At 36.4% G+C, this 27,405-nt stretch overlaps 1 protein-coding gene across 2 annotated transcripts; it reads left to right on the forward strand.

Moving 5' to 3' along the window:
* Nucleotides 1-23,594, forward strand: acsbg2 (acyl-CoA synthetase bubblegum family member 2). Of its 2 annotated transcripts, none has more exons than XM_067394689.1 (15): nt 1-156; nt 11,135-11,270; nt 12,431-12,513; nt 14,101-14,369; nt 17,111-17,199; nt 17,633-17,753; nt 18,464-18,544; nt 18,664-18,813; nt 18,945-19,121; nt 20,170-20,351; nt 20,637-20,879; nt 20,988-21,205; nt 21,622-21,761; nt 22,935-23,181; nt 23,295-23,594. In XM_067394689.1, the coding sequence occupies exons 2-15, from the start codon at nt 11,158-11,160 to the stop codon at nt 23,411-23,413; spliced, it is 2,232 nt and encodes a 743-aa protein (XP_067250790.1). In that variant the 5' UTR covers nt 1-156; nt 11,135-11,157; the 3' UTR covers nt 23,414-23,594. The 2 variants fall into 2 exon arrangements, with proteins under 2 accessions (XP_067250790.1, XP_067250789.1); XM_067394688.1 differs by lacking the exon at nt 1-156 and adding an exon at nt 6,532-6,691.
* The last annotated feature ends 3,811 nt before the right edge of the window (nt 23,595-27,405 follow it).

Consider the following 27,405-nt stretch of genomic DNA (forward strand, 5'->3'; position numbering starts at 1 on the left):
GTTTCTGTGACAGTCTCTCACACACAGAAATAGACACACCATCGTGTATTATCTTCCTCATTATTTACAACTGAAATCTGTCTTTCAATCTGAAATTTGTATAAAACTTGCAGAGACAACTTCAACACTTGGGCGTACTGATATAATAAACAAACGGTGAGTACAACATTACACATCTCTATAAGAATATATCTGTGAATGTTATTTGAGTGATGAAATTAAATCTGTGAGATCTATCCACAAGTTACCTGTGTTTACATTAGCCTAATTAGCTAAACAAGACATTCCGGTTGCTCAGGTAACTTGAAAAAAAAAAAAAAAACGTGCGAACGTGTGCTTGTCTGCCGTATGCATGCCATTTAATTTAAAGTCAAAATTAAATCTTTAAAATATTTTAAAATACAGATAAAATAATTTCCACTTTATTGAGTTTGTTTCGTGGCAAGCTTCTGCACCATAAAGATATGAAACAGAAAAAAAATATTTTTTTTGCCATGCAGCTCATGGCGCCTTTTTAAAAACACGACAAGGTGACTGAGTCACAAGTGCAGCTTTTGCCTGGTAACCCTAAAAGCAGCATCCCCGAGAGACTTGTTCACTGTAGTGCGCGCACACTCTGCACTGATGAGTAATGTCAATGGCCGCAAGTAACCTTCCCTCACGCCAGATGCTTCTCTGCCACGGAAGCAGCGAAGAGGATCGTATATTTGGTCAGCGGTCACGTGATCGCATGGTATTCCAGAGCCACGCCGTCATTGGCTGGTCGATGGTCTGGCTATGGTGGAGAGGAGCAACATCATCATCATCATCATCAATTATTTACACTCGGTGGACATGTTTGCGTAGTAAGAAAAGCTTCTTGAGAAATGTTGACATGTTCATTCTCACTTAACAAGGTTTTAAGTCAAATAATAATATCGTGAATTAGTATGTGGTTGTTATGATTGAAAGGACCACTGCATTCAGAGTGACAGGCCACATGAGCTCACCAATTGAACTTCAGGTAGTTTCCTTGACATTTGAAAGTTTGATTCATTCGTTCAATGCAAGGTAGTTTTGGGGATTTTGGTTGTTCTCACTGACAAAGGGCCTGTCCCAATACCCACACTTGAGAGCATGTGCATGTGAAGGGTAGTAAGTGTGCAAGACTGTCCCAGGTCGAAAAAATGGCAAAAGCTTTAATGCACATTAAATCCAAACTATCTCTAATACCACATTTGAGGCCAAGCATATCCCATAATTCATCATGTTCAGCAACTCACATACCCCGAATTTGCAAGATTTCAAGGAATATTTTCCAGCAGTGCAAGTTAAATTAGATATTACATATAATTTACTATTAATGTAAACTGTTGTACATTTTATGTAGGTCTTAAAAATGGCTTCCAAAACTAATTTAATTTGCACTTATACAAAATAAGGCCTTAAAAAGGTCTTAAATCAGAGGAGAACATCTTAAATTCATAAATTCAAGGCATTAAATGTTGCATGCATTGCAAACTAATTATCTTCCTCAGAATTTTTGTCCTGTTTTCCAACATAAATATCTAAACATCTTTAAATCAAGATACATTTTCTTAAGATGCAAATGTAAAATTAAGTCTTGAAAAATTGAACAAGAACAAATATCTAAAAATGATGAGCTATGAAAACTTTACCTAATTCATAGGGAAGTTTTTTTTTTTTTTTTTTTTTCTTTTTTTCTGAGCCCATTAGCAGATATTTGTTCTTGTTTTAATAAATTCCCTTCATTTTGATCAATTTCACATTTTGTCATTTTGCATCTCAAGTAAATATACCTTGATTTAAGAATCAATTACACATTTGCACTGGAAGACAAAAACACTGAGGAAGAACATCAAATTTTTGCAGTGTGATCAAAAGGTACAGTAAATGTTATTTCCATATTCGCAGAGCGATTCAAGCTACTTCTTTGTAAAATGAATTCAAAAGTTATGGATATCTGTTGAAAGTATTTTCAAATTCTGAAGTGTTACTAATACAACTCATTGTGTTTATCCCTAGACATTTTTAGACATGTTCCCTTCAATTTATTCCTTAAAGATTCTTTAAAAAGTCTTAAAATTACCTTAGTAAAACCTGCAGAAAACCTATTATTGCTGCAGGGATGAGAATGTATTTTGTAAGACATTTGCAACTATTTTTTATCACTTAATTTGATGCATCACAACCATGAATTCTGTTATGTAGGGAGTACTAAACCAACATTTATAAGTTTATTTTAAAGCTCTGTAAAAAGTCCCATCAGGTTTAAGTTCTACACATGCTTGCAGTATTCACAGGAATTTGAACACTTTGGCCAAATACAGAAAATACATTATGTAAGTGGACAAGTGTTTAAGTGCAAAGACCAAGAATGTGGGTATTGGGACAGGTCCAAAGTCAGTCAGAAGATCCTTTATGAACAAGATGTCTTGTTCAGGTTTAAAGCACCTCATTCTGGTGTTATTGTTTAATAGATTCAACCAATAGTATGTTCTTGACTTTTACAGCTGAAAAATATAGGTTCATGGAAGTTAAGTAGAATGATTTATTCATTTAAAAGATTTGGTAAATAAAAAAACACTTTTTTTGTTAACAAACAACACTACTAATGCCCAAATATTATATATGATTCATATTTTCAGACATTGAGGTTGGTACTGAGTCAACAGAAATATTGTCATGTGTTCTAAATTGGTAAACACTGGATAATAAACCATATGGTCTGTAGTGTTATCAGCGTCTGAAAGCACTCCTTTGGTTAATGTGTAAATAACACATTCAAACAGTGACAGCTGGTTCAGATTTAATGACGAATTGTAAATAATCTTTATTAAACGGATTGCTTGGTAATCTTGGTGAAAGAAATATCCATTATAATATATTTGACAATGTCTTGTGCCTGGATTTGCATGGAGGGACATTGATGTCAATGTGTGCTTTCCTGTTTCATAGGAAACTGCGCTTTTCCTGTGTGTGCTAATGGAGAAATTTCCTGTTCCTCTTAGTGAACCTGGAAGTGTGTCATGGAATATGGACACAAAATTCAGGCTTAAAGAAACCGTTGTATTACATCAACCAATATGTCACATGACTTCACATTAAATGTGTAATAAAAGGGATAGTTAACCCAAAAATGTAAATTCTGTCATCATTGACTCACCCTCAATTTGTTCCAAACCTGTATGCTGAACACAAAGAAAGATATTGTGAGGATGAAGAATGTTGGTAACCAAACAGTTGATGTGGCCCACTGACTCCATTGGGGAGAAAAAACTGTTGTGAAATCAAAATATCTTCTTTTGTGTTCAGCAGAACAAAGAAATTCATACAGGTTTGGAACAACTTGAGGATGAGTAAATGATGACTGAATTTTCTTTTTTTGTGTGTTAACTATCCCTTTAATTGTTATACACAAGTTTAAGAGTTTCTAGTCAGATGTTTTCACGTTGCATGTGAGGAACCAGGAAGGTTACACTCTAAAAAATGCTGGGTTAAAAACAACCCACGTTGGGTTGAAAATGGACAAATCCAGCGATTGGGTTAAATGTTTGCCCAACCTGCTGGGTAGTTTTATTTAAAACAACTATTGTTTAAAAATTCCTATATGGCTAGCTTAAAATAAACCCAAAATAGTTGGGAAATTAAAAACCAGATGCAATTAGAGGCAACAATAATAGACAAAAGGTGAATGTTTATTAATAAGCTTTAATATTTTATTAATATAAATTTAATAGTTTAATAGTTTATTAATATAAATGTATTAATAAGCAATTTAATAAATGTTTATTGTTTAATAATTATTCATTGAACATTAATAAATGTTAATTTCCAACATACTTTGGGTTAATTTTAATTAAGCAATACAGTAATATTTAAACAATAGTTGAGTTAAATAAAACTACCCAGCAGGTTGGGCAAACATTTAACCCAACCGCTGGGTTAAAACAACCCAATTGCTGGGTTTGTCCATTTTCAACCCAAGTTGGGTTGTTTTTAACCCAGCATTTTTTAGAGTGCAGCTTCGATCTGTTTTGCCCTGGTTTTCTTGGGGTGCCATTATTGGACTTTCCATTTCACAGGCCACTGCTGCCAGAGTACTTGGCTGTTCGTTAATTTGGCATATGTGGCCGAACCACTGTAGCCTGCACTTTTGGATTACTGCTTAGACTGTTGGTTGATTTTTCTTTCTTTATTTATTTATTTATTGCACTTTGGTCTAATGGTGTCATTTCAAAGCTGGTCCCATAGAGAGGCACCTAGTATTTGCTCTAAATGCAGCATTTGAAACACTTCGAGATTGTTTAGATCTGCTTTTAACAGTGTCCAGGACTCATCTATATTAGTGAACTGTGTCCTGAACTGGGGTCTGGTTTACCAAAGCTGTAGCAGTCACTGTGTTAAAAGGACCCTACTATCCTTGACATTATCAAACGATTACTTTTTTCGGAAGGACAAAACAAGCATGCCTAGTTTTGTGCATAACGTTCTGTCATTTTCTTTTACTGACAAATTACATTCATGACCATAAATCTGAGACATTTTCTAAAGAAAAATGATGCTTCCCCAGTCAGTAGTTCTGAACTGGTGATATACGTGTAGTTTCGACATGTATGCGCTAAACTTACACTAACCTTTGGGGTCAGAAGGCTGCTCTTCACATATATTTATTATCTTTTCACAGTGAGGTACTCTACAGTTCAAAAGTGTTTGAAAGAAATCTCTTATGCTCACCAAATGTGCATGTATTTGATCAAAAATGCAGTAAAAGAGTAATATTGTTAAAGGATTAGTTCACTTTCAAATGAAAATTAGCCCAAGCTTTACTCACCCTTCCGTACTACCTCACCCTCACTACTTACCGCCTTCTGTATTCAATGTACGAAGAAAGTGTAAACCTCTCACAGTTCAAAAAGCTTACGCTACATCCTACGCCTTCCCTATTCAACTTTCGGAAAAAGGGTAACTGACGCGACGCTGATGTTTACTTTCTTCGTAACTTGAATACAGAAGGCGGTCTGGCAGAAGCTACATATTTTACTTCATAACTTAAATATGGATATTTTTTTTACACAAACGCTTTGCTTTGCTTAAGAAGGCCTTTATTAACCCCCAGGAGCTGTGTGGAGTATGTTTATGATGGATGGATGTGGATGGAAACACTTTCTTCAGCTCATACTCATTGATCTTGCTATCATTATAAAACTCGGATGCATCAGGATATTTATTAAAATATCTCGGATTATGTTAATCAGAAAGAAGAAAGACATAAACACCTAGGATGGCTTAGGGTAATTTTCATTTGAAAATGAGCTAATCTTTAAATATTTTTACAATGTAAAATAACTGCTTCCTATTATAATATATTTTAAAATATAGTTTATTCCTGTGTTTGCAAAGCCGAATTTTCAGCATCATTACTCCAGTCTTGAGTGTCACATGATCCTTCAGAAATCATTCTAATATGCTGATTTGGTGCTCAAGAAACATTATTATCAATGTTGTAAAGAGCTGTATCACAGTTTTCACAAAAATTATTAAGTTCAAAAGAACAGCATTTATTTAAAATAAAACGATGTAAAAGTCTTAACTGTCACTTTTGATCAATTTAATGCATACTTGATTTATAAATGTAATTAAATTAAAGCCAATCATCTCTGAAATTAAACCAACATTTCCCCACTACAAAAAGTTCCCAGTTAATATGTCAATGGCAGAACCTCACGTTCCTTCACAGAAATGGCATCCTACAACTCATTAAATGAACCAGAAATACAGGAACGAGCTGTCAGTCACATACCTTTTGAGGTATTCAAAGTCATTTGTCATTGTTGCCTACTAAAATTGTCAAAGGCAGCTGCAGGTTTATTCTAACCTAATTCTGTTCCTTTTTTGACTCCTACTAGACTTGCACTGCATGTACACATTTGTGTAGTGCTTTTTTTATATGTCACGTATAAGAGCAGCTCATTTTAGAAGACTCTTGCTTGCAAGTCGTTCAGTATTTAGGTTTTGGTTTCTTTGGTTAGATGAACTTTAGCAGGTCAGCTGCGCTTGTGTGGGCTCATGCGACAAAGGTGGTAAATTGGAGCAGAAAGCTCAAGTAGTCTTGCAGATCCACGTATGCAGATGCACAGCAGCACAATATCGGCATTATTATGGCAGCGTGTAAACGGGACAGATGTGTGTTTGTGGGTTACGTGTCTATAGACTGATGTCAGTGCAGCTGTGCTGGCTTTTGTGAGCTGATGTATCATACTCAAAGTTGCTGTAGTAACCTCATAGATTCTGCATTGGTTTGTATGTATGAGAGTGAGAGTGGCGCATGTGTTTATAGCTCCTCCCCCTCCTGGCCTTCAGTGGGCTGGTATGCCCATATATGGGGGATGAGTCTTGTGGTGTGAGAGATTTCAGCCAGTCAGAACACGAGGAGTGTTTTTTGAGGAAGGGGGGGGGGGGGGGGGGGTGAGAATACTGTAGGGGGTGATGGTGTCGTTGAGGGTGTGGTTACGGAGGAGGGGAAAGCTCTGTTTGAAAATGAATGTGCTACATGCACAGTTGTAGGGTGTGAGGAAGCGGCCATCATTTTGGAGTCAGACGATAAGGAAACAGAAGAAAAGGGCATTTCAGCTTCTGATACAGAAAAGCCAAAGACAGAGCAGCATTTTCCATCCTGTAAAGATGCACTGTAAGTTTCCATTTTTGTTTTTAATATGTTAAATTATGTTTTATAGCACTTGGAGTTGGTAAAGATGAATGGCAAACCTAAACACTGGGAGTTAACGTTAGTTTCTTAAGCAACAGATCTGTGTGTGTGATGTGTGAATGATTTTTGGTGTTTGATGTGTTTAGATCCAAAAAGGGTATGAATTATGATTTTAAATTAGAGGCGTGGCCCCGTTCATGTCGCGTGAGATGATTTTTGCATATGAAAGATACAGTTTCGGTATTTATCACACTTCTCATGTAAATGAGAACAAGGGCATTGGAAACTTTTAAGTATCCTCTGCATCCTCCTATTATTCAGAGCAGGATCCCAGCTCTCTGTGCCGGCATACAGATGGTAATTTTCGGGTGGGGGCTGAGCGTAGCCGACAGTTGCTGCCAGCATCAGCTGTGTGGAAACCCCTCCTTTCCCGTCCTCCTGTTGAGTCCTGTGTTAACGCAGGCTCGGGCAGCACGGCAGAAGCATCGGCAGTAAATTACAGGATGTCGGTGTTGTTAAAGGTGTGGCTGACATGATTTCCAAGCCCTTGTGTACACACAGGGTTTTGGGACATCTATGCTCCGTTCATGTTCTCCAATCATTCTGAAGAGCAGACACCGGTCACACACTCCTCATTGATAGCTGTTGTGTCTGAAAAAGTGAGGAAAAATTCAGGAAATTTGAAAATGAGCTTGTCGATATGTGAGGTGTTTAGAATAAATATTAATACATTTTAAAATAAGTCATCAATTTGAATATATTTTAAAATATAATTTATTCCTGTGACGTCAAAGCTGAATTTTCAGTAGCCATTACCGCCAGTCTTCAGTGTCACATGATCCTTCAGAAATCAAGAAATATTTTATTATTTATTTTTCACAGTTGAAAATGGTTGTGCTGCATTAGAGTAGATCCCTTCCTGATGCGAATTTACCAAGATTGTTGATGGAAAGTCCCTTGGCAGTGCCAGAGTGGAAAATATAGGACTACTGGAAACCACCTGAGGACCAAAGAAGATCTTGCTGGTCTTTTTGATTGTTATATATAGACATTTTGGTAGTGACAGATGAAATTTCATCCAACTGAACATCAGCTGATAAATTAGTCATTAGGATGGAAACATCATGCTTCTTTCACCTGACTCTTTCTGGGGGGTTTTGCTGTCACATTTGAAGGACAGTAGCGCTATGAATACAGTGTATTGCTGCTGAGTGAAAATGGCCATGACCACCAGTTCACAGCTTTAGACTGATCACATGACAGCAGATGGCTGATTAAGATGAGATAAAGGGATGAAGAGTGAGAATAAACTGGAATGTGCAGAATGACGACGTGTATTTCTAGATAATCAAATGACTGACAGTATTCGAGCATTTGAAATTCAGGTTTTTAAAGGTTGCTTGAGTTTGAAAGGCAAAACGAGTTCATAATGTTGTTTGGGAATCTTGTGAATGTTCTGAGATGCTGATTGGTTTCGTCCTCAACCACCAGCTACAAGACACACAAGGGAACATCAGTCAAACCAGCAATGAGATGCAAACTCGCATGGTTCCATAAATCTCAAACAAACCAATCCAAATTCATATTTTACTACCATGCCTTGAGTTTCCAGACAAGGGAGTCTATTTATGAGGATGTTATCAGGCGAGCTGACGTCAGCCAAGAGGATTTGCATCTGCATCATTGAGTGCATGCTGGGAGTGAGTTGTGTGGCTGGTGTGTGTCTGTGAGGAGCTCACGCCATGGCACCCGCTGAGGGTAGATGAGGGTGGCTCTGCCGGAGGAAAGTTACCAAGGTGAATGGATTGGAAAAGGGGGGAGGAAGGAGGCTAAATCATTCTACTAACTAAGGAAAATACAAAGGATCAATTTTGCCCACGAACAATGTCTTTTTTTGTATGTAAATATAGTGGTATTCTTTGGAAAAACATGGAGTGCCATGTAAATACAATGGTAAATTAAAATCTTTAGCTCTTTAGTGGTGTATTGTTTTTATTATTTTGAGTTTTTATTTAGTTTCAGTGTAGTTTTAGCTTTGTCTCTTATTAATTATCTTGGTGATTTTTATATTGACCTTTTCCTATACATCACATACAGAACACAAATTGTTATATAGGTTGTTGAGACGCCACCTTTGCAGTTTAATTGGCCAGTTCATTTTGACAGAATACACAGAAATCCTCCAGCATTGATTGAAAATATAAGTTATTGTCTGTTTATTCACTTTAGTTTAAAAAATGTTAATAAAATATGACAAGATCTCAGAGTTAAACTGTCAGAAAAAATTGTTCTTAATTATGTCAGATAACACTTAAGCAAAACTTGGTCAGGTCAAAGTGTCTGAATCGCTTACTGGTAGTCCACTGTATGACGAATTTGAGTATAATATACAGTTTACTTTATTTTGCTTTCCTCACTTGCATAAATGAACTATAGAGCCCTGCACCCACTAGTAAAAATATATAAAAAATGTCTGAATAATTTTTGGTTTGACTTTTATTTATATATAAATAATAATACCTGAAGGCTAAATCCAAAACCTCTGAGCAAAAGGTCATGAAGCACAAGGCTGATGTATAGCACCCGGTTTGTTTTTCTCTCCCTGGGTTTATTTCAGACTCTCTTTCACTTTTTGTTTGGTACATCTGAAAGCCTGTTGTTCTATCCGCTGACCACTTCTGATTGTTCTCCTCATCATTACTGAAGGGCAGGAGCGTCACTGGCATGTGTTTTCATGGCAGCGGTGTGTAAAAACAACATGGCGCTCGAAAGATGCAGCGGTCAGACTTTGGAATGGAGAAGGCAGAAGATAATATAAGGGTGGGCAGCAATATTTTTCTGGACATAGTGATGCGTTTCCTTTTCTTGGAAATTATACCCTTTCTGTGCTGTCCACCCTGTGCAGTCCGCAAGAGCCATATTAGCAAAATTTGTGGAATAACTGCCTTAGCAATTGACCTTTTTATGGTTTTCAATAGACTATTTATTCAGAGTTATTATAAACTGTTGTATATGAGGTTAAGGGAGATTAATCTGATTTTGTACAACTTGTTCCCAAAGTTTGCTATAATAGTGAATGCACTTCTTTGATTAAAGGAAACAAAAAAAACTGTATAGTGATTTAGAGTTTAGATAATTTTTGTGTTTGGTTTGGCCATGTGACTGTCTCATGCGCACTTCAGGTGCTTTCCTTTAAATTTAAGCTTTGACTCAACTTTTTGTCCATTTTACCAGTCTGTATGATGGTTTCTTAAAGGTGCCGTAGAATGGAAAATTGAATTTACCGTGGCATAGTTAAATAACAAGAGTTCAGTACATGGAAATGACATACAGTGAGTCTTAAACTCCATTGTTTCCTCCTTCTTATATAAATCTCATTTATTTAAAAGACCTCCGAAAAACAGGCGAATCTCAACATAACACCGACTGTTACGTAACAGTTAGGGTCATTAATATGTACGCCCCCAATATTTGCATATGCCAGCTCATGTTCAATGCATTAGACAAGGCAGTATTAATGTCTGGATCTGTGCACAGCTGCTTCATCAGACTAGGTAAGCAAGCAAAGACAATAGCGAAAAATGGCAGATGGAGCAATAATAACTGACATGATCCATGATATCATGATATTTTTAGTGATATTTGTAAATTGTCTTTCTAAATGTTTTGTTAGCATGTTGCTAATGTACTGTTAAATGTGGTTAAAGTTACCATCTTACTGTATTCACAGAGACAAGAGCCGTCGCATTATTAAACACTTGCAGACTGTATAATTCATAAACACAACTTCATTTTTTATAATCTCTCCAACAGTGTGTAATGTTAGCTTTAGCCTGTTAGCCACGGAGCATAGCCTAAAACTCATTCAGAATCAAATGTAAACATCCAAATAAATACCGTAGTTATGCGATTAGACATGTTGCATGACGAACACTTTGTAAAGATCCATTTTGAGGGTTATATTAGCTGTATTATATTAGGGTTATATTAGTTATATTAACTTTGTTTATGCTGTTTAAGGCAGTCGCGAGCTCTGGGGCGGGGAGCACGAGAAGTTAAAGGGGCCGCAGCCTGAATCGGTGCATATTTAATGATGCCCCAAAATAGGCAGTTAAAAAATGAATAAAAAAATGGGGTATTTTGAGCTGAAACTTCAGACACATTCAGGGGATAACTTAGACTTATATTACATCTTTTGAAAACGCGTTCTACGGCACCTTTAAAGACTCTAGAGACTGAAAGTATTGTGCCACTGCTGGTGATCCAGCATGCTTTGCAGCTGGGGTTAAATCTTGTCTCATGCATTAAATATGTCATTAAATTGCATGTATTTCCTATAGGCCATCCTGCTCTCTATATATTTACATTAGGCAATGAAAAAAATCGTTTGAGTGCTACTTTTAACACTGCGTCTATTCACATTAGTGACTGCGTGTGAACCTACGGCCATGTCCACAGCCTTAGTGATGGACCATCCAGGGGATTCAAGCCTCCTCCAGTCCTGTGGAACAGCAGATAGTCTCGCCTCCCTGGAAGATGCCATCGCTGAATCTACAGCCAAGTCAGTTCCTTTTCATTTCTTCTGTGTTATGTTTACATAAACTTAACATGCATGTATCTTAACGTTTCATGTGTCATGTCTGCAACTAAATTCCCATGGGTTATTTATACGTACAGTTTTGACGAATTAGTCACGATAGGTTTGTTTGTAAACATGAGAATGAAGACATGTGGGAGTGTCATTATATAAAAAAACTGGTTGTATTAGCTGTCTGCTATGCCAGGTCCATAAAATAAAGATTCATTTCATCATAATGAATCGCATATCATAATCATAATTGATTATGAAAAATTGATTACATTTTTATGTTCTTTAGATACAATACAGTAGGAACCAAATAAGATTTTGAATAGAAGTCAAAGTAGACTCTTCAACATCAATGTTTTTTACACTACCGTTCAAAAGATTGGAAAGAAGTTTTTTATACTCACCAAGGCTGCATTTATATGATCCATTAAAAAATACAATAAAAACAGTAATATTTTGAAATATTATCACAATTTAAAATAACTATTTTCTATTTTAATATTTTTAAAATATCTTCATCATCATTACTCTAGTCTTCAATGTCACATGATCCTTCAGAAATAATTTAAATTTAAATAAATGCAGATTTGGTGCAACAACAACAAAAAACATCTATTATCAATCTTGAAAACAACATTTGTGCTGTTTGATATGTTTGTGGAAACTGATTCAAAAGTATTTAAAAACAATATATATTTTTTTTAAATAGAAATATTTTTATAACATTATTCTTAACTGTCACTTTCAATCAAATTAATGTATTCTTGCTGAATAAAAGAATTTATTTCTTTAAAAAAATCTCTGACCCCAAATTTTTTAACAATACTGTATGTCAGATATAAATCTTAAGACTTTGGCCACAATTGACAGCACTGACATTGGTTTTCACATGGACGAACCACCATGTCATGTGATTCACTGCTCGACAATTAATCGACCATTATGTATGTAAAAGACAGCAAGTTTTCCACTAATGACTAAAGACATTAACACATTTACTTTGAAGCTCACAGAACAATGTAAGTAATGTAAAGTGAAACTCATGGGTGTCTGAGAGAGAGATAAGAATATTTTAGCTAGAGAATGCTGCTTGTCTGGAAAACTCATTATTCAATTTCCTGATTTCCTCACAGTGAGTCATCAGAGGAGGAATCAGCATGTGCCAGAGAAGAGCAATCTAAGACCAAAGCTGAACAGAGTTTGCACACAGAATCAGGTGAGATTACACACTCTTGCAGTTTTACAAACACTCGCAAATCACTTTAAACTCACAAACACTTGGGTGAAAAGTCTAGAACGTGTTCTCACTGTCTTACAAACAAACATACTCGCTTACTCTCGCTGATACAGGCATGTGTGACCATGACCGCCATTTTGAACCCATGCCATATACATATTTTTGAGGCCTCAAATCCGCCATGTGTGCATTCAGTTCTGCATTCCACAGATAAAGAGCGATGGAAAGCTGGCCGGCGCACTAACCCACAACCCACACCTCAATGTTCCTTAATGTTTTCATTATGAAAACTCTTACGTAGCTTCTTTTTGAAAAGATGAACTTGAGATTACTAGCACCATTGAGTGCTCATGCACTGAGAGGAAGTGTTTGAAAAGGAAGCTGCTGTCCCTATGCAAATTAACTTCCCTTTTTTTGTTTTTTGTTTTTTTTTAGACATTCATCAGGATGACACTGCTTTTTTATGGGCTTTGTTTATAAAGGGTAATAGTTGCAGAGCCATTTGAAAATGAGCCACGTGTGAACTTCCAGAAGTTTCATCGCTCTGCTGTTGTCTGTCTTGTTTACATAAGATAACAGAGCTTTGAATGAGGTCATGTCACATGACCCTGGATTTACAGATCAAGCTGCTGTAGTGGCTTTGTTTTTCATTTCGAACTGTTTTGCAGAATGTATGGTCAGCATATAGTTGTGTGTTATGGGTTTATCAGATTGACACTGCACAGGACGTTGTAAAATGTGTGGGCTCTCTTTCTTTCCCTTTCATGCACAGCTGCAAAATCAGTCAAGATAAGTTCCTGTTGATATTATTTTCAGTTGTCTTGCAAATGATTTCTTGCAGTGTGTAATTTCTGTGTGATTAGCAGCAAAAACAATAATTGTTTCCAAATAGGTTTCCCAAACACTTCCCCATCTGTCACTGTTCGGAAAAAAATGAGTAGTCCTGCCCCAAACCCTTGCCAATGGTGAAACAAACAGATTGCAATTCTGGTCAGGAGTAATAAAATGCAGCTTTAAATTGAGATGTTCACAAAACAGTTGTCCTGTTATCATGAAAACAGGGCCGGTCACTCCTTGGAAGAGTCTGCATAATGATATGACACCAGCAGTTTGTTTTCTGGTTTAAAGCTGTAAATGATTCTGTGTGCTCTGCTACTGAAACCTCATCAAAAACTGTATGCTGGTGTGTGTATGAGATTCTAGTGATGGATGGGTCTCCCATGCTGTGGTGAAAGAGTGTGTAAGTAAATGTCCTGATAGGATGTGACTGAGCAATTTGATTTAAAACAGACGCTGTAGCAGAAATTCTTCAAAAAGACCACACAGACACTCTAGATTTTAGAAACACACAACCTAAAAACTGTGAGCAGCATAGACTAGAACAAAATTCACTAACATAAAAATACCAAAAAGCGCTGTGGTATTATCATGATATATGTCAAAGTACCACTTGAAACCATGTTACTGCTGCAAAACTATTTTATATGGGTTGTCTGGTTACAAATGTATAATTTTAATGATCATCAAATAATGATCAGTGACAATAAATGGTTGTTCTCTTTGTAGGTGCCACCCCTCGTCCCGATTCCCTATCCTTGCCAGCTAAGGGCACAGAGTTCTGGACCACGTGCAGGGATGGGGAGGTGAAGCTCAGAATGGGTGAGTCCGGCCCTGAGGCTGAACCCGCCATGACTGTGAACCAGTTGTTCTCCTCTACCGTCCAGCGTTTCGGCAGCTACGCCGCTCTGGGCTGGAAAGAGGGAGAGCAGTGGAAATCCATGACCTACAGCGAGTACTACAAGTCTTGCCGCACTGCTGCCAAGAGCTTTCTCAAGGTGAGGGCCGTTAACTCAGATAAAACTGTTGAGGGTTTAAGAGTGTAAATATCTTTATTTGTGACCCACTTAGGCTTTTCAAAGCTGGGCATCCAGTTTTTCACTGGATTTGTTTTTTTAGCAATATACTCATATTATGCCTCAGAAAAATGTATATTTTTTATCTTAAAGGGTTAGTTCACCCAAAAATGAAAATTCTGCCATTAATTACTCACCCTCATGTCGTTCCACACCCGTAAGACATCTTCAGAACACAAATTAAGATATTTTTGATAAAATCCGACAGCAAGATAATTAACACTTTCAAATGCCCAGAAAGGTACTAAAGACATATTTAAAACAGTCTATGTGACTACAGTGGTTCAACCTTCATGTTATGAAGCGACGAGAATACTTTTTGTGTGGCAAAAAAACTAAATAACAACTTTATTCAACAAAATCTAGTGATGGGCGATTTCAAAACACTGCTTAATGAAGCTTTGAAGCTTTATGAATCTTTTGCTTCGAATCAGTGGTTCAGAGCGTGTATCAAACTGCCAAAGTCACGTGATTTCAGTAAACGAGGCATTGTTACGTCATAAGTGTTTCAAAACGTTTCGAAATTTCAATGCTTCACGTGACTTTGGCAGTTTGATACACGCTCCGAACCACTGATTCGAAGCAAAAGATTCAAAGGGTTCGATCTAAGCTTCATGAAGCAGTGTTTTGAAATCGCCCATCATTAGATATTGTTGAATAAAGTCTTTTTTTTTTTTTTTTTTTTTGTCGCTTCATAACATGAAGTTTGAAACAATATAGTCATATGAACTGTTTTAAATCTGTCTTAAGTAGCTTTCTGGGCATTGAAAGTGTTAATTATCTTACTGTCAATAGAGGCCTCACTGAGCCATCGGATTTTATCAAAAATATCTTAATTTGTGTTTCGAAGATGAACAAAGGACTTACAGGTGTGGAATGACACGAGGGTGACTAATTATTGACAGAATTTTCATTTTTGGGTGAATTAACCCTTTAAGGTTTTTTCATCATATTACCAAAATCACGTAGTCTGCCAGACTGACATGTAAACCAGCAGAAATCACATCCGTGTTCAATATGTCACACAAAACAGTGACAGACTGTCAGCTAGCCCAAAATTCTTTCAGCCCTAATTGTAATAAACTTAACCAAGATACCAAAGGTGTGAAGGAGCCCTGAGATTGCCATTGTTTGAGTCTAGCACCTAGGTAGCATAACAGATTCAACCCATGACTGTTTATTGCTTAGCAATTTAGTAACGTCATTTTTATTATCTTCTTGCTGTTGTTGTTGTAATCTGTAATGTCCCTGATAAGAGGAATGTTTTGTAAGAGGTGCCTGATAACAAACACTTAAAAACATAAACGCATATAAACTGGTGTAACTGATCACAGACAATCCTCAGGCGATCACTGTTGTGTCCTTGAGTAAAGCATTTGTACTCAGGTTACCTCAGGGAGAAAGTGCCTGCAATTAGTGTGCTTTATGATAAGACATCTGGGAAATGACATAATCCTGTTTCACTACAAGGCAAAAATTAGAAATATTTTTGAATAAAGAAAATGAAGCCCATTTTTACAATTTTGAATGAGAATCAAGCACATTTTCATGCTTTCGTTCTAATTGCCATAATGTGTCAGGGCAGTTAATATTTTTATTCTCATTTCTGTAATTGTACATAGTACAGTGCAAGTTCAATACAATTCAGCACAAATTTAAGGCAGCACAACATTTACTATCATTATAAATGTTTATATATACTTAAATTCTCATTATCGTAATGGAAAGGATATTTCTATTATTTAAATATTTATTTATTTTCCCATTAAAATAATAAGGATTAGGTTGAGTGTTCTAAAATGGGCTTTATTTCCTTTATTCAAAGTATATAATTTTGTATGTTTGTCTTTTGCTTTTGGGGTGTAATATGACCTCGACATGTTCTTGAATTCTGCCCAACCCAGTAAGAGTTGGATTTTAGTTGTTGTGCAGCTTGAGGACAATTGGCTGCCGGGGGCTTTTGTTTATCATCTTCAGTTTTTCCATGCCCTTGTCTTGGGATGAGGTTCAACTCTCAACTGGTCACGGTGTACCTATGGGGACCAGGATGTCATGCGTGGTGGCCGATGTGGACAGATTTCCATGGTTTTGTTTATTGTAAAACTCAAAAACAGGTGTAATTTGTCCTACTCAAACCCTGTGGGAGCGATTCACATTGAATTGTGTGTACGCTAGGCAGCATAAACACAAAAGAAAGACTTCTTTAAGAGAGGTGTTAGATTTCACAACATGCGTGCAATACTTTGGCTGGTGCGACTTTTTATATTTAAATATGATGCTCAGTTATATAAATGGATCTTATGAAAAAATCAGTATTTTAAACTGTATCTTCTTAATGATTCTGTTAAACTGGTTCACACATTGTTTATCTTGTTTATACTGTCTTGTTGCAAGAACTTTTGTTTAAGAGTTGGATGACATTTTGGAGTTACTGAACTAGTGGAGATCTTAAACATAGAGATAAACGGCAGTATTTAACTAAACATTTATTTAACTACAAAAAAAAAAAAAAGTAAAATGCCATGTGGGACTTCTGGGAATTCTTGTGAGCGATGACTCAAACAAATCATAAGTCATTTTTATATGCAAACAATACGTTAAGCTGTGATTTTGCTTTGAAATGTGTTACTGTACATGTGCTTACTGTGTTTATACATTCACAGCTCGGTCTGGAGCGCTACCACGGTGTAGGTATCCTCGGGTTCAACTCAGCCGAGTGGTTTATTGCTGACATCGGGGCTATTTTAGCTGGGTAAGTGTTTATTGTGAGGATGTTTTACACTTTGTCCTATGAGTCTTCAAATCAACCATAATCATATACGCATACTGCTGTCATGCTAACTCCAGGATCATACAGGTCATTCTCAATAACTCATCATCAGCACACGGCCAGTGTTTGTCCCAAACGGAGCTTTAATTATTTCATCACAGTCAAATAGTGGCTCTGTAGTGCCATAAACTGCCCAGCTGACTTTATGACTTTAGTGAAGACAGATGGTTAAAGGCACAACCTGCACTTAAACATCATCGCTTAAACCTGGTCTGGGTTGGTAAACATATGGGTGGAGTCAGATGTTAATGTTTATGTTTGAAGGTGTTTTTCTGTTCCTGAACTGCTTGTCATTTGGTTACAGCAATAACAGAGTTCAGGATGTTTATTGAGGGATTCTGTATGTCATTGGCAGGGGGTTTGCTGTGGGTATCTACACCACTAACTCCCCTGAGGCGTGCCAGTATGTGGCGGAGAACTGCCAGGCCAACATCCTTGTGGTGGAAAACCACAAACAGCTGCAGAAGATCTTACAGGTAATGAGATTACAGGGCCCATTTCCAAATTAACCCCTCTAGAACATTTTTTAAATTAACACAGATCAAACCTTTTTGATACACTACTGTTCAAAAGGATAGGGATGTTCAGATTTTTTTAAAGTCTTATGATTAACAAGGCTGCATTTATTTAATCAAAAATACAGTTAAAACCCATAATTCAATCAGTTTAATACATCTACCTGAATTTATTTTATAAAAAAAAAAAGTACTGATTCAAAAACTTTTAAAAGGTAGTGTGCTATTCCTAAATATTCAAATTCTCACAATTATGATAAAATACAAACATTTTTACCAATTAAATTATATATTATTTTTTCACATTGCAGCAATGAAAATTATTTCATAAATGTTAATGACTCTGCCTTCAAGATGATATGATTGCATGAATATTGTATATACAGCTATGGAAAAAATTAAGAGACCACTCCAAGTTCAGAAATCAATGTTAAGTGGTCTCTTAATTTTTTCCATAGCTGTATATATTGATAAAGCCTGCAAAAAATATTAATCATTTAGCTGGTTATTTCTGGTGCCAACCAGATCCTGAGACTGATCAGGATCTCTAGTTTAATCAGACATCACACTCTGTCCTGCTGCTTAAACACATTAAAAATTAGGCCTCCATCTGCTGAAGGCTTTTTCCTAATGATCTCTTATGCTGTGTGTGCGTGTGTGCTTCATTTCAGGTCCAGGACAAATTACCGCACCTAAAAGCCATTATCCAGTACAAAGACGAGCTGAAAGAGAAAAAGCCCAATCTCTACACGGTACATTTGATTAGTCAAATATTTTCAGTTCAGTTCTTAGAGCATAAGCTTTCTTTTTAATCCCCCTCCATTACTAATTGAAATTTGACATTTGCTATGTAAATATCTGTTACGCGTAGTGGGCTGAGTTTATGGAGCTGGGCCGCGACGAGCCTGACACTCAGCTCGATGAAATCATCAGCTCCCAGAAACCCAATCAGTGCTGCACTCTGATCTACACATCCGGAACCACAGGCCAGCCGAAGGGAGTCATGCTTAGTCACGACAATGTGAGTTAAAACCAAAACATCCGGAATATGACATTTGGGCAAACTGTAACAAAAACAAACTGATGGATACTTGTGATATGGAGTACTACCAGCCGTTCACAATACTGAATATTCTCTTTGTCTTTCTGTAGCTGACATGGACAGCATTTGCAACAGGCCGAGATGTGAGTCTTACAGATGCAGATAAGTTACAGGAAGTTGTCGTGAGCTACCTGCCACTCAGTCATATTGCTGCACAGATGATTGACATCTGGCTTCCCATAAAAGCAGGAGGAGTCACGTACTTTGCACAGCCTGATGCTCTAAAGGTTAGTGTGCAAATTACACATCCTTTGCTCTTCATTTGCCACATTAGTGCTAAAAAGCCTCCTGTTTTTGAAGGGTTTTTTTTGTTTTGTTTTTTAGAAATTGATACTTTTATTCAGCAAGGATGCATTCATTTGATCAAAGTGACAGTAAAGATATTAATATTACAAAAGTTTTTTTATTTCAAATAAATGCTATTTCTATTCATCAATGAATTCTGAAAAAAAGTCATGATTTCCACTGCAGAACTGTTTTCAACATTAATAATATTAAGAAGAAATGTTTCTTGAGCACCAAATCAGCATATTAGAATGATTCTGAAGGATCATGTGACACTGAAGATAATACATTTTAAATTATATTAAAGTAGAAAACAATCAAAAATACATTAAAAAGTAATATTGTGAAATATTACAATTTAAAAGAATTAAGTAAATGCACCCTTGGTGAGCATAAGAGATTTTCAAAAACATTTAAAAAATCTTAACTTAAGTACCTCAAGTTTTTGAAAGGTAGTGTACATGTTTGTGAAGGCACTTCCTGTTTTCCTCACCTAATCCCTCTGTTTTGTGTACGTAAGCGAAGATCTTTCCAAAGACAATCTTGTTTGTTTAAACCAATTGTGTAATCCTTTTAAAGAGCTTTTTCACTGATCCTTTTGATGAAACAAAATTCATAAAGTCTTAGTCATGCAGCTCTCACACACACAAAGGCATTTGTGATGTTCAGAAGTGTTTAATTTAACCCTTTCCAGAAAACAAGGCAAGGCTGTATGCAGATCTGCTGATATTTTATTAAAACAGATGCATGATATATTTCCCCTGTGATCTCTAGAAGCTGAGCATGTGATATCTGTAGTGCGTCACTGTGTCTCAATGTAGCACCCTAGTACTGTTTTATAATAGGGCCAGAAACTGTGATGACATACATGTTCATGTCACCTGACATAACCATGGGTGTGTCAGCTGATATTTGCATGCACACATGAACATGAACCCTTTGGCAAACCATGCTTACATGTGTAATAATAGAAGTCACTGCATGTCCCAGGGTTCTTTGGCTAACACCCTACGTGAGATTCGCCCTACTGCGTTCATGGGTGTCCCGCGAGTGTGGGAGAAGATGCAAGAAAAGATGAAGTCAATAGGAGCCAAATCATCCACCGTGCGCCGGAAGGTGGCGTCTTGGGCCAAAGACGTGGGCCTGCAGACCAACCTCAACAAATTGGAGCTGTATGTACACACACACCCAAACACACACACAAAGAAGGTAGAAACATACAATCACACATGACATTTTTTTAAAATATCAGTAATTTACAGTGAGAAAAAAAAAAAAAGTAATAGAAGTGGTCTCAGATTTTTGGACCCCAAGTAAGTTTACAAGCAGAAAAAAATGGTACAAAAATGGCATCTTTAACCAGTTTAGTTACGAAGATTGACACATCACCCTGTGACGTTTTATTCAGTGAAACAGTTAGGCTCTGTATTAACAGCGGAACTGTCTTGTGTTTTTAGTAACGGCAACCTGTCCAGAAAGCCACTGAACTATCGGTTGGCAAAGCGTCTGGTGTTCCGGAAGGTTCGGAAAGCACTCGGGCTGGATCGCTGTACAAGGTGCTACACCGGAGCGGCTCCCATTACCAAAGACACGCTGGAGTTTTTCCTCAGTCTGGACATTCCTCTCTTTGAACTCTACGGCATGAGCGAGAGCTCCGGACCGCACACCATATCACTGCCTGACGCCTTCAGACTCACCAGGTACTGACACCTTCCTCTTGTTTTTTTTTTTTTTCAGCTGAAGAGAGTACTTTTTAGTCACTTCAGCTTTAACTTTTAGAATATTTCTCATTTCCATTTCTTTCTCAGCTGTGGAAAAGTGATTCCAGGCTGTCAGACAAAGATCTTCAGCCCCGATGCCGATGGGAATGGAGAGATTTGTTTTTGGGGTCGTCATGTGTTCATGGGATACCTGAACATGCCCGATAAAACCGAAGAGGCTCTGGATGCAGATGGCTGGTTGCACTCGGGAGACCTCGGCAAACACGACCAAAATGACTTCCTGTTCATCACTGGCCGCATTAAAGGTAATGAGCCTGATGGTCGATCGAAAACAGATTCCTATTCAAACCGCACCAGAATTCATTTGGAAGTGGAACTTAGGCTGTGTTCACACTTGTAGTTCGGTTCTCTTGGTTCTTTTGCTCCAGACTAAAAAAGAAAATGATACATTTACCAGAGTTCATTTGAAAGTGGATAGGTAGGTCTCGGTTTGATTGTTTGGTGTGCACGAGGATTCAGATGGCAGCGTTCACACTTATCCAAAAGAACCGCTCTTAACAATCGCACCAGAGCAAACCTGCCAAGTGTGAACACACCCTTACTCACTGGAACTAAAACAGCTGTGCAATTTCATTTCATAAAATGTTTAAATATAAAGTGGCCACACATTTCAGTAGGATTTCATGTTGTACATGTAATTAAGATTCTGTTTTTATTCTAGAACTAATCATCACAGCTGGAGGTGAAAATATTCCCCCAGTGCCCATTGAGGATGCAGTTAAAGAGGCCATTCCGCTCATCAGCAATGCCATGCTTATCGGAGACAAGAGAAAGTTCCTCTCCATGCTGCTCACAATTAAGGTATCCTATAAATTGTGTGTGTGTGTGTGTGTGTGTGTGTGTGTGTGTGTGTGTGTGTGTGTGTGTGTGTGTGTGTGTGTGTGTGTGTGTGTGTGTGTGTGTGTGTGTGTGTGTGTGTGTGTGTGTGTGTGTGTGTGTGTGTGTGTTTGCAGATGATTCCACTGTAAACCTGTGTATCAAGGTTATCCACCTTGCACTCTTTCACCAGACGTGTTAAATCGACGAGATAAAAGCTATCATTTCCATAAATCGGAGCTTTTGTCTTAACCAACTGTGATGAGTGACATTTTGTCAAACATTTAGTTTAGATTTTTGTGGCTTTATGCTAACTTATTTACCTAAATATTCTGATCAGCTCCAATTGTTTACGAAACCGTGTTAAACATAGTTAATAACTAAAGGAAAAGGTTTAATGCTTTGATTATTCAAGATTATTGATTCATTTTTAATGCCTTCCTTATGTAATATGACCAATATCATGTTCTTAACAAATTGAATGCTGTAAATCTAATCTGAACATCTCACTCGAATGCTCTTTCGCAGAGTTGGGTTGTGTAAGGTTACTGAGAGATAACGCATGAGTACAATTTTACTACGCTCTAATCAGATCATATCAGTATGTTTAAGTGATAAATGCACTAATGTTATCAAACAGCTTCAATAAACTTGAAAGCTACTGCCAACCAATGGACAACCAATGTAATTACAAGTTCCATGCACTACGCCCCCTAGTGGCAATGCATTTTGGTTTGTAAATTGAAAAGTGTTACTAAATAGTGGTTTAATAGTGTTTTCATCTGGTGGACAATAATAAGGGCAAAGAAATCCCACACACTTGCATTGAATGAGGGAAAACCGCATCATATCTAGAGAACAGATCAGAGAAACCCAGGCAACCGCATAGCAACATGATTAAAAGTACTCAGAACACCTTTGCAGCCGCATAGCAACATGATTAAAAGCTGTCTGAACAACTTAGCATCCCTCTGGAAACCAAGAACAACACCTTAGCATCACACTGGAGTGTGTGCACACGCTAACATCTAATTTAGACTTCAAAGGTGCTTTATCTAAATATTGATAGGGAAATGATTGAATAAAAATGTATTTAATCTAATATACAATTAACTTGGCATTTGAAAAACATTGATGACTCTTCTCTCTTGCACTCAGTGTCAGGTAAACAGCGAAACAGGAGCCCCTGAAGACGAACTGACTCCTGAGGCGGTGGAATTGTGTCGTAAACTCGGCAGCAACGCCACTCGAGTCAGCGAGATCGCCGGTGGGCGTGACCGCGCCGTTAACGCGGCTATTCAAGACGGCATCACCCGCGTCAATGAGAAAGCCACCTCTAACGCTCAGCGCATCCAGAAATGGACCGTGTTGGATCAGGATTTCTCTATCCTTGGAGGAGAGCTGGGTAAGTTTCTTATAATGAACCTTCTGTGAGTTATTTCAGGGTTTTGGATGTAATTATATTGATTAAGGTCTATAGGCTGTTTGTTTAGCTGTTTTACACTCTCTCCCTCTCAGGGCCCACGATGAAGCTCAAGAGGCCCGTGGTCATGAAGATGTACAAAGACCAAATTGAGAGCTTTTACAAAGAAGTCGTGACCCCAACCACCCCAGACAACCCTCTGCCGCCTAAATAGGTGTCCAACAAAAGCCCTTGTCATCCACTTCAGAGTTCGGAGACAAAGAGACTGACATGGTCTAAAACATACACACACACACACACACACACACACACACACACACACACACACACACACACACACACACACACACACACACACACACACACACACACACACACTCACTCACACACTTACATAGGAACACCACTCAGATCTTGTTTTGCTTCATTTTTCAGTTAATATTTGTTCAGGGTTTTCTAATTGTTTATTTCATACTGTTTACATTTTTATGTATTACTGAAAGAAGGAAAACATGTTTAAGAAACAAAGCCATTTTTTTTTTATTTTTGTGGTGATTTACTATTTATTTTCTTGCCTAATTATAATGAAGTGTCTTTTGAGCCATGTTATTGATTTATGTGTAAGTGCAGGTGATACCGATTAATTTATGGTTAAATTTATCAACAAAGTTTGATAAATCTTAATAGCTAACAAGCACCAGGCGTGACTGAATTCTTTGAGAATGGTGTTCGGTGGTAGAGCTCATTTGTCAACGCCACTGCTGTAAGCAACTGCTACCAAAAACACTGGTTGTTTAACGAAAACTAAATGTTTGCAGAGAAACATCCTTAAGATTTCATTCTGTGTATATCATTTAGCAGGAATCCCATGCCATATAAGCCATAAATGTTTTTGTTTACTTTTTTTTCAGAACCAAATGCATCACATTTGTTTGAATGTTTGTTTCGCTTATGTAGCTGGTTAATGTTGTTTAATTTTTTGTAAAATTAACCTGTTATATAGTGTAAATACGTATTGCATACATTTCCTCTTCTTCTGTGGTCTTACTTGATGCTTTGCTGTGTCACTCTGACAATCCTCAAAGTAGCAATACCATTTTCCTGCCATTGTAATCTTGACAGAGAGAAGCGGTGAATATTTATCTTATGAAATACGGGACATGAAGGATCTGGTGTGAGTAATTGATCTGTTCAGAGGTTTGATTCGCTTTGAATTGCATTATTCTTTGCTTTGCATGTGCAATATGGACCAAAAATGTAATTGATTTAATTTATATTGTATACATAGTTAAATGCTTAGAATGCAATTTAGAAAACCAATATGGATTGATAAAAGGTTAAATGGACTGACTGTGAACAGGAAATGCTATTTAATCAGTCAAGTGCTTGAATATATAAAAACGTAACTGCAAATTACTTCATGCAAATCCAAAGATTTGATTTTCCCTCTGTAAATAGTTCACACTAGAGAGCTTTCCGCAAATATTGGACCAGTTACTCCAAAGTGCGTATTTTCTGACTGCATAGCATGACCACAGCGAGGCCTTTTTGTAAATTTGAAGACGTCTAGTAAATTGTGCATGAAATGAGATAAGTTGTTTGCTCAGTCAGAATAGGTGAGAATGAAGGTAGAGCTAGTGAGTGATTTCCTTTCTTCTATCTGGGATTTCTAGTATGGGTTAAACTAAATTACTGTTCTTTTTCGAAATCCACTTGCCTTTTATTTTAAAAAAGCAAGTTTCTTTTTAGACAGAAGTACTGTAAGTCTGATATAGAGTTTGAAGGGTAGCCCATTTGGAAATATGAACATGCATACAATAACGTGAAGTCTCAGACTGAAAGGTTTGACTGGTTTTACCTGACTCTGAACTCTTGACCTGGGTGACAATTGGTTGTGTGTGTGTAGAGTGACATTAAGGGTTTCTGAAACGTGCATGTCTGTTGAAACTGGATTATTTGAGTATGGGAGATGAAACTCCAGGTGTGTGTGTGTGTGTGTGTGAAATATCCCTTTACTGGACAATAAATGTACTATAACCATGATCAAGTGTCAAAGTGCTCATCCTTCAATGTGGAATAAATAGTTTCATTGGTCACTAGGATCAGAAATGGCTCACAGTTGGTTAGTCATGTGTAGTACAATTTCAGTGAAGTACAGTAAATGGTTCTTTTAGTGTGAGATTAAAGAAAAGTTTAGTTGATCAATTAAAAAAGTTAACTGATGGGTTTGTAATTGTAATTCTCATTTCACCCTGTTGACTATAACATAGATCAGGGCTTCATAAACCTGGGTTAAAACAATGCAAACCACCTTTCAAAATTTATATATATATATACACACACACTAGCGTTCAAAAGTTTGGGGTCAGTAAGATTTTTTAATGTTTTAAAAGAAGTTTCGTCTGCTCATCAAGCCTGCATTTATTTGATTAAAAATACAAACAAAAACAGTAATATTGTGAAATATTATTCCAATTTAAAACAGCTGTTTTCTGTCAAAATACAGTAAAGTGTAATTTATTCCTGTGATCAAAGCTGAATTTCAGCATCATTACTTCAGTCTTCAGTGTCACATGATCCTTCAGAAATCAATCTAATATGATGATTTGATGCTCAAGAAATATTTATGATTATTATCAATGTTGATAACAGTTATTTACATTTTTATTTCATGATGTTATGATGAATAGAACGTTAAAAAGAACAGCATTTGTCTGAAATCTAAATCTTTTGTAACATTAAACACTACCGTTCAAAAGTTTGGGGTCAGTAAGAATTTAAATTTTATTTTTGGGGGATAGAAATAAAATTAATACTTTTATTCCTCAAGAATGAGTTAAACTGATCAAAAGTTACAGTAGAGACAATTATAATGTTAGAAAATATTCTATTTTAAATAAATGCTGTACTTTTGAACTTTCTATTAATCGAAGAATTAAAAAAAAAATGTGTACACAACTGTTTTCAACATTGATGATAATAATGAATGTTTCTTGAGCATCAAATCATCATATTAGATTGATTTCTGAAGGATAGAAAACAGAAAACAGCTGTTTTAAATTGGAATAATATTTCACAATATTACTGTTTTTGTTTGTATTTTTAATCAAGCAGCAGAAGATACTTCTTTTAAAACATTACAAAATCTTACTGACCCCAAACTTTTGAATGCTAGTGTGTATATTATATATATATATATATATATATATATATATAGTCAAACCAAAATTTATTCAGACACCTTGAACATTTCATTAATACAGTTTATTCACTATAGTTAAAAAAAGAAAAATAAATAAATGGTAATAAAATATGACAGGATGGTCAGGTTAGGTCATGGTCAGGTCAAATGTCTGAATAATTTTGATGAGTCAAAATCTTTATCAGTTTTACTGGTAGTCCACTGTATGAAGAATTTTTGGTTATGTCAGTTTACTTTATTTTGCTATCCTCACTTACATAAATGAACTATAGTGTCCTGCACCCACTAGTAAAAATATATCAAAAATGTCTGAATTTTTGGTTTGACACACGCATATACATTATAATTATATATATATATATATATATATATATTTTATATATATGGGTGATTCTATAATTGCAGGTACATTTGGAGTCCAAAGTCATTTTTTCTGAATGGTTATATTTTTAATTATTAAAATAATTTGTTATCATGGAACACAAGATGTTATATTTTTTGTAACTCTGTCAAACTCTGTTACCAAGGTAAAGTGAGAGGGAGAGAGTGTGAATGACCTTCAATTACAACACTTATATAGTTATGACCTGTAACAACTTCGTTTTTTAAAGAAAGAAACCGAAATAATGACAAAGTATTATACTGATCAAAAGTGGCAACATTTATGTTATAAAATATTTCTCAAATAAATGCTGTTTTTTGAACATTTCAATGATTTCAACATAAGCAATGTTTCAACATAGAATTTCTGAAGGATCATGTGACACTGAGGAATAATGATGCTGAAAATTCAGCTTTCCCATCACAAGTAAAAATGACATTGAAAAATATATTAAAAAGTTATTTTAAATTGTAATAATACTTAAAATACAGTAAAACGGTGATATTGTCATCAAATAAATGTACCTGTAAAACAGTTTAACCTGGGGTTAAAAAGATGGTTTAGCAGTTAACCTAGCTCTTAATTAAACTAGCAATAATAGACAATGTGAACAGTACTCAAA

This window comes from Chanodichthys erythropterus, chromosome 9, assembly GCF_024489055.1.
Source record: "Chanodichthys erythropterus isolate Z2021 chromosome 9, ASM2448905v1, whole genome shotgun sequence".
In the NCBI taxonomy this organism is placed as follows: domain Eukaryota; kingdom Metazoa; phylum Chordata; class Actinopteri; order Cypriniformes; family Xenocyprididae; genus Chanodichthys; species Chanodichthys erythropterus.

Coding starts and splice junctions, on each gene's coding strand:
- acsbg2 (XM_067394688.1), top strand. Junction 18,545..18,663: donor AAAAGCCCAATCTCTACACG/GTACATTTGATT, acceptor TGTTACGCGTAG/TGGGCTGAGTTTATGGAGCT. Junction 20,880..20,987: donor GACGCCTTCAGACTCACCAG/GTACTGACACCT, acceptor TTTCTTTCTCAG/CTGTGGAAAAGTGATTCCAG.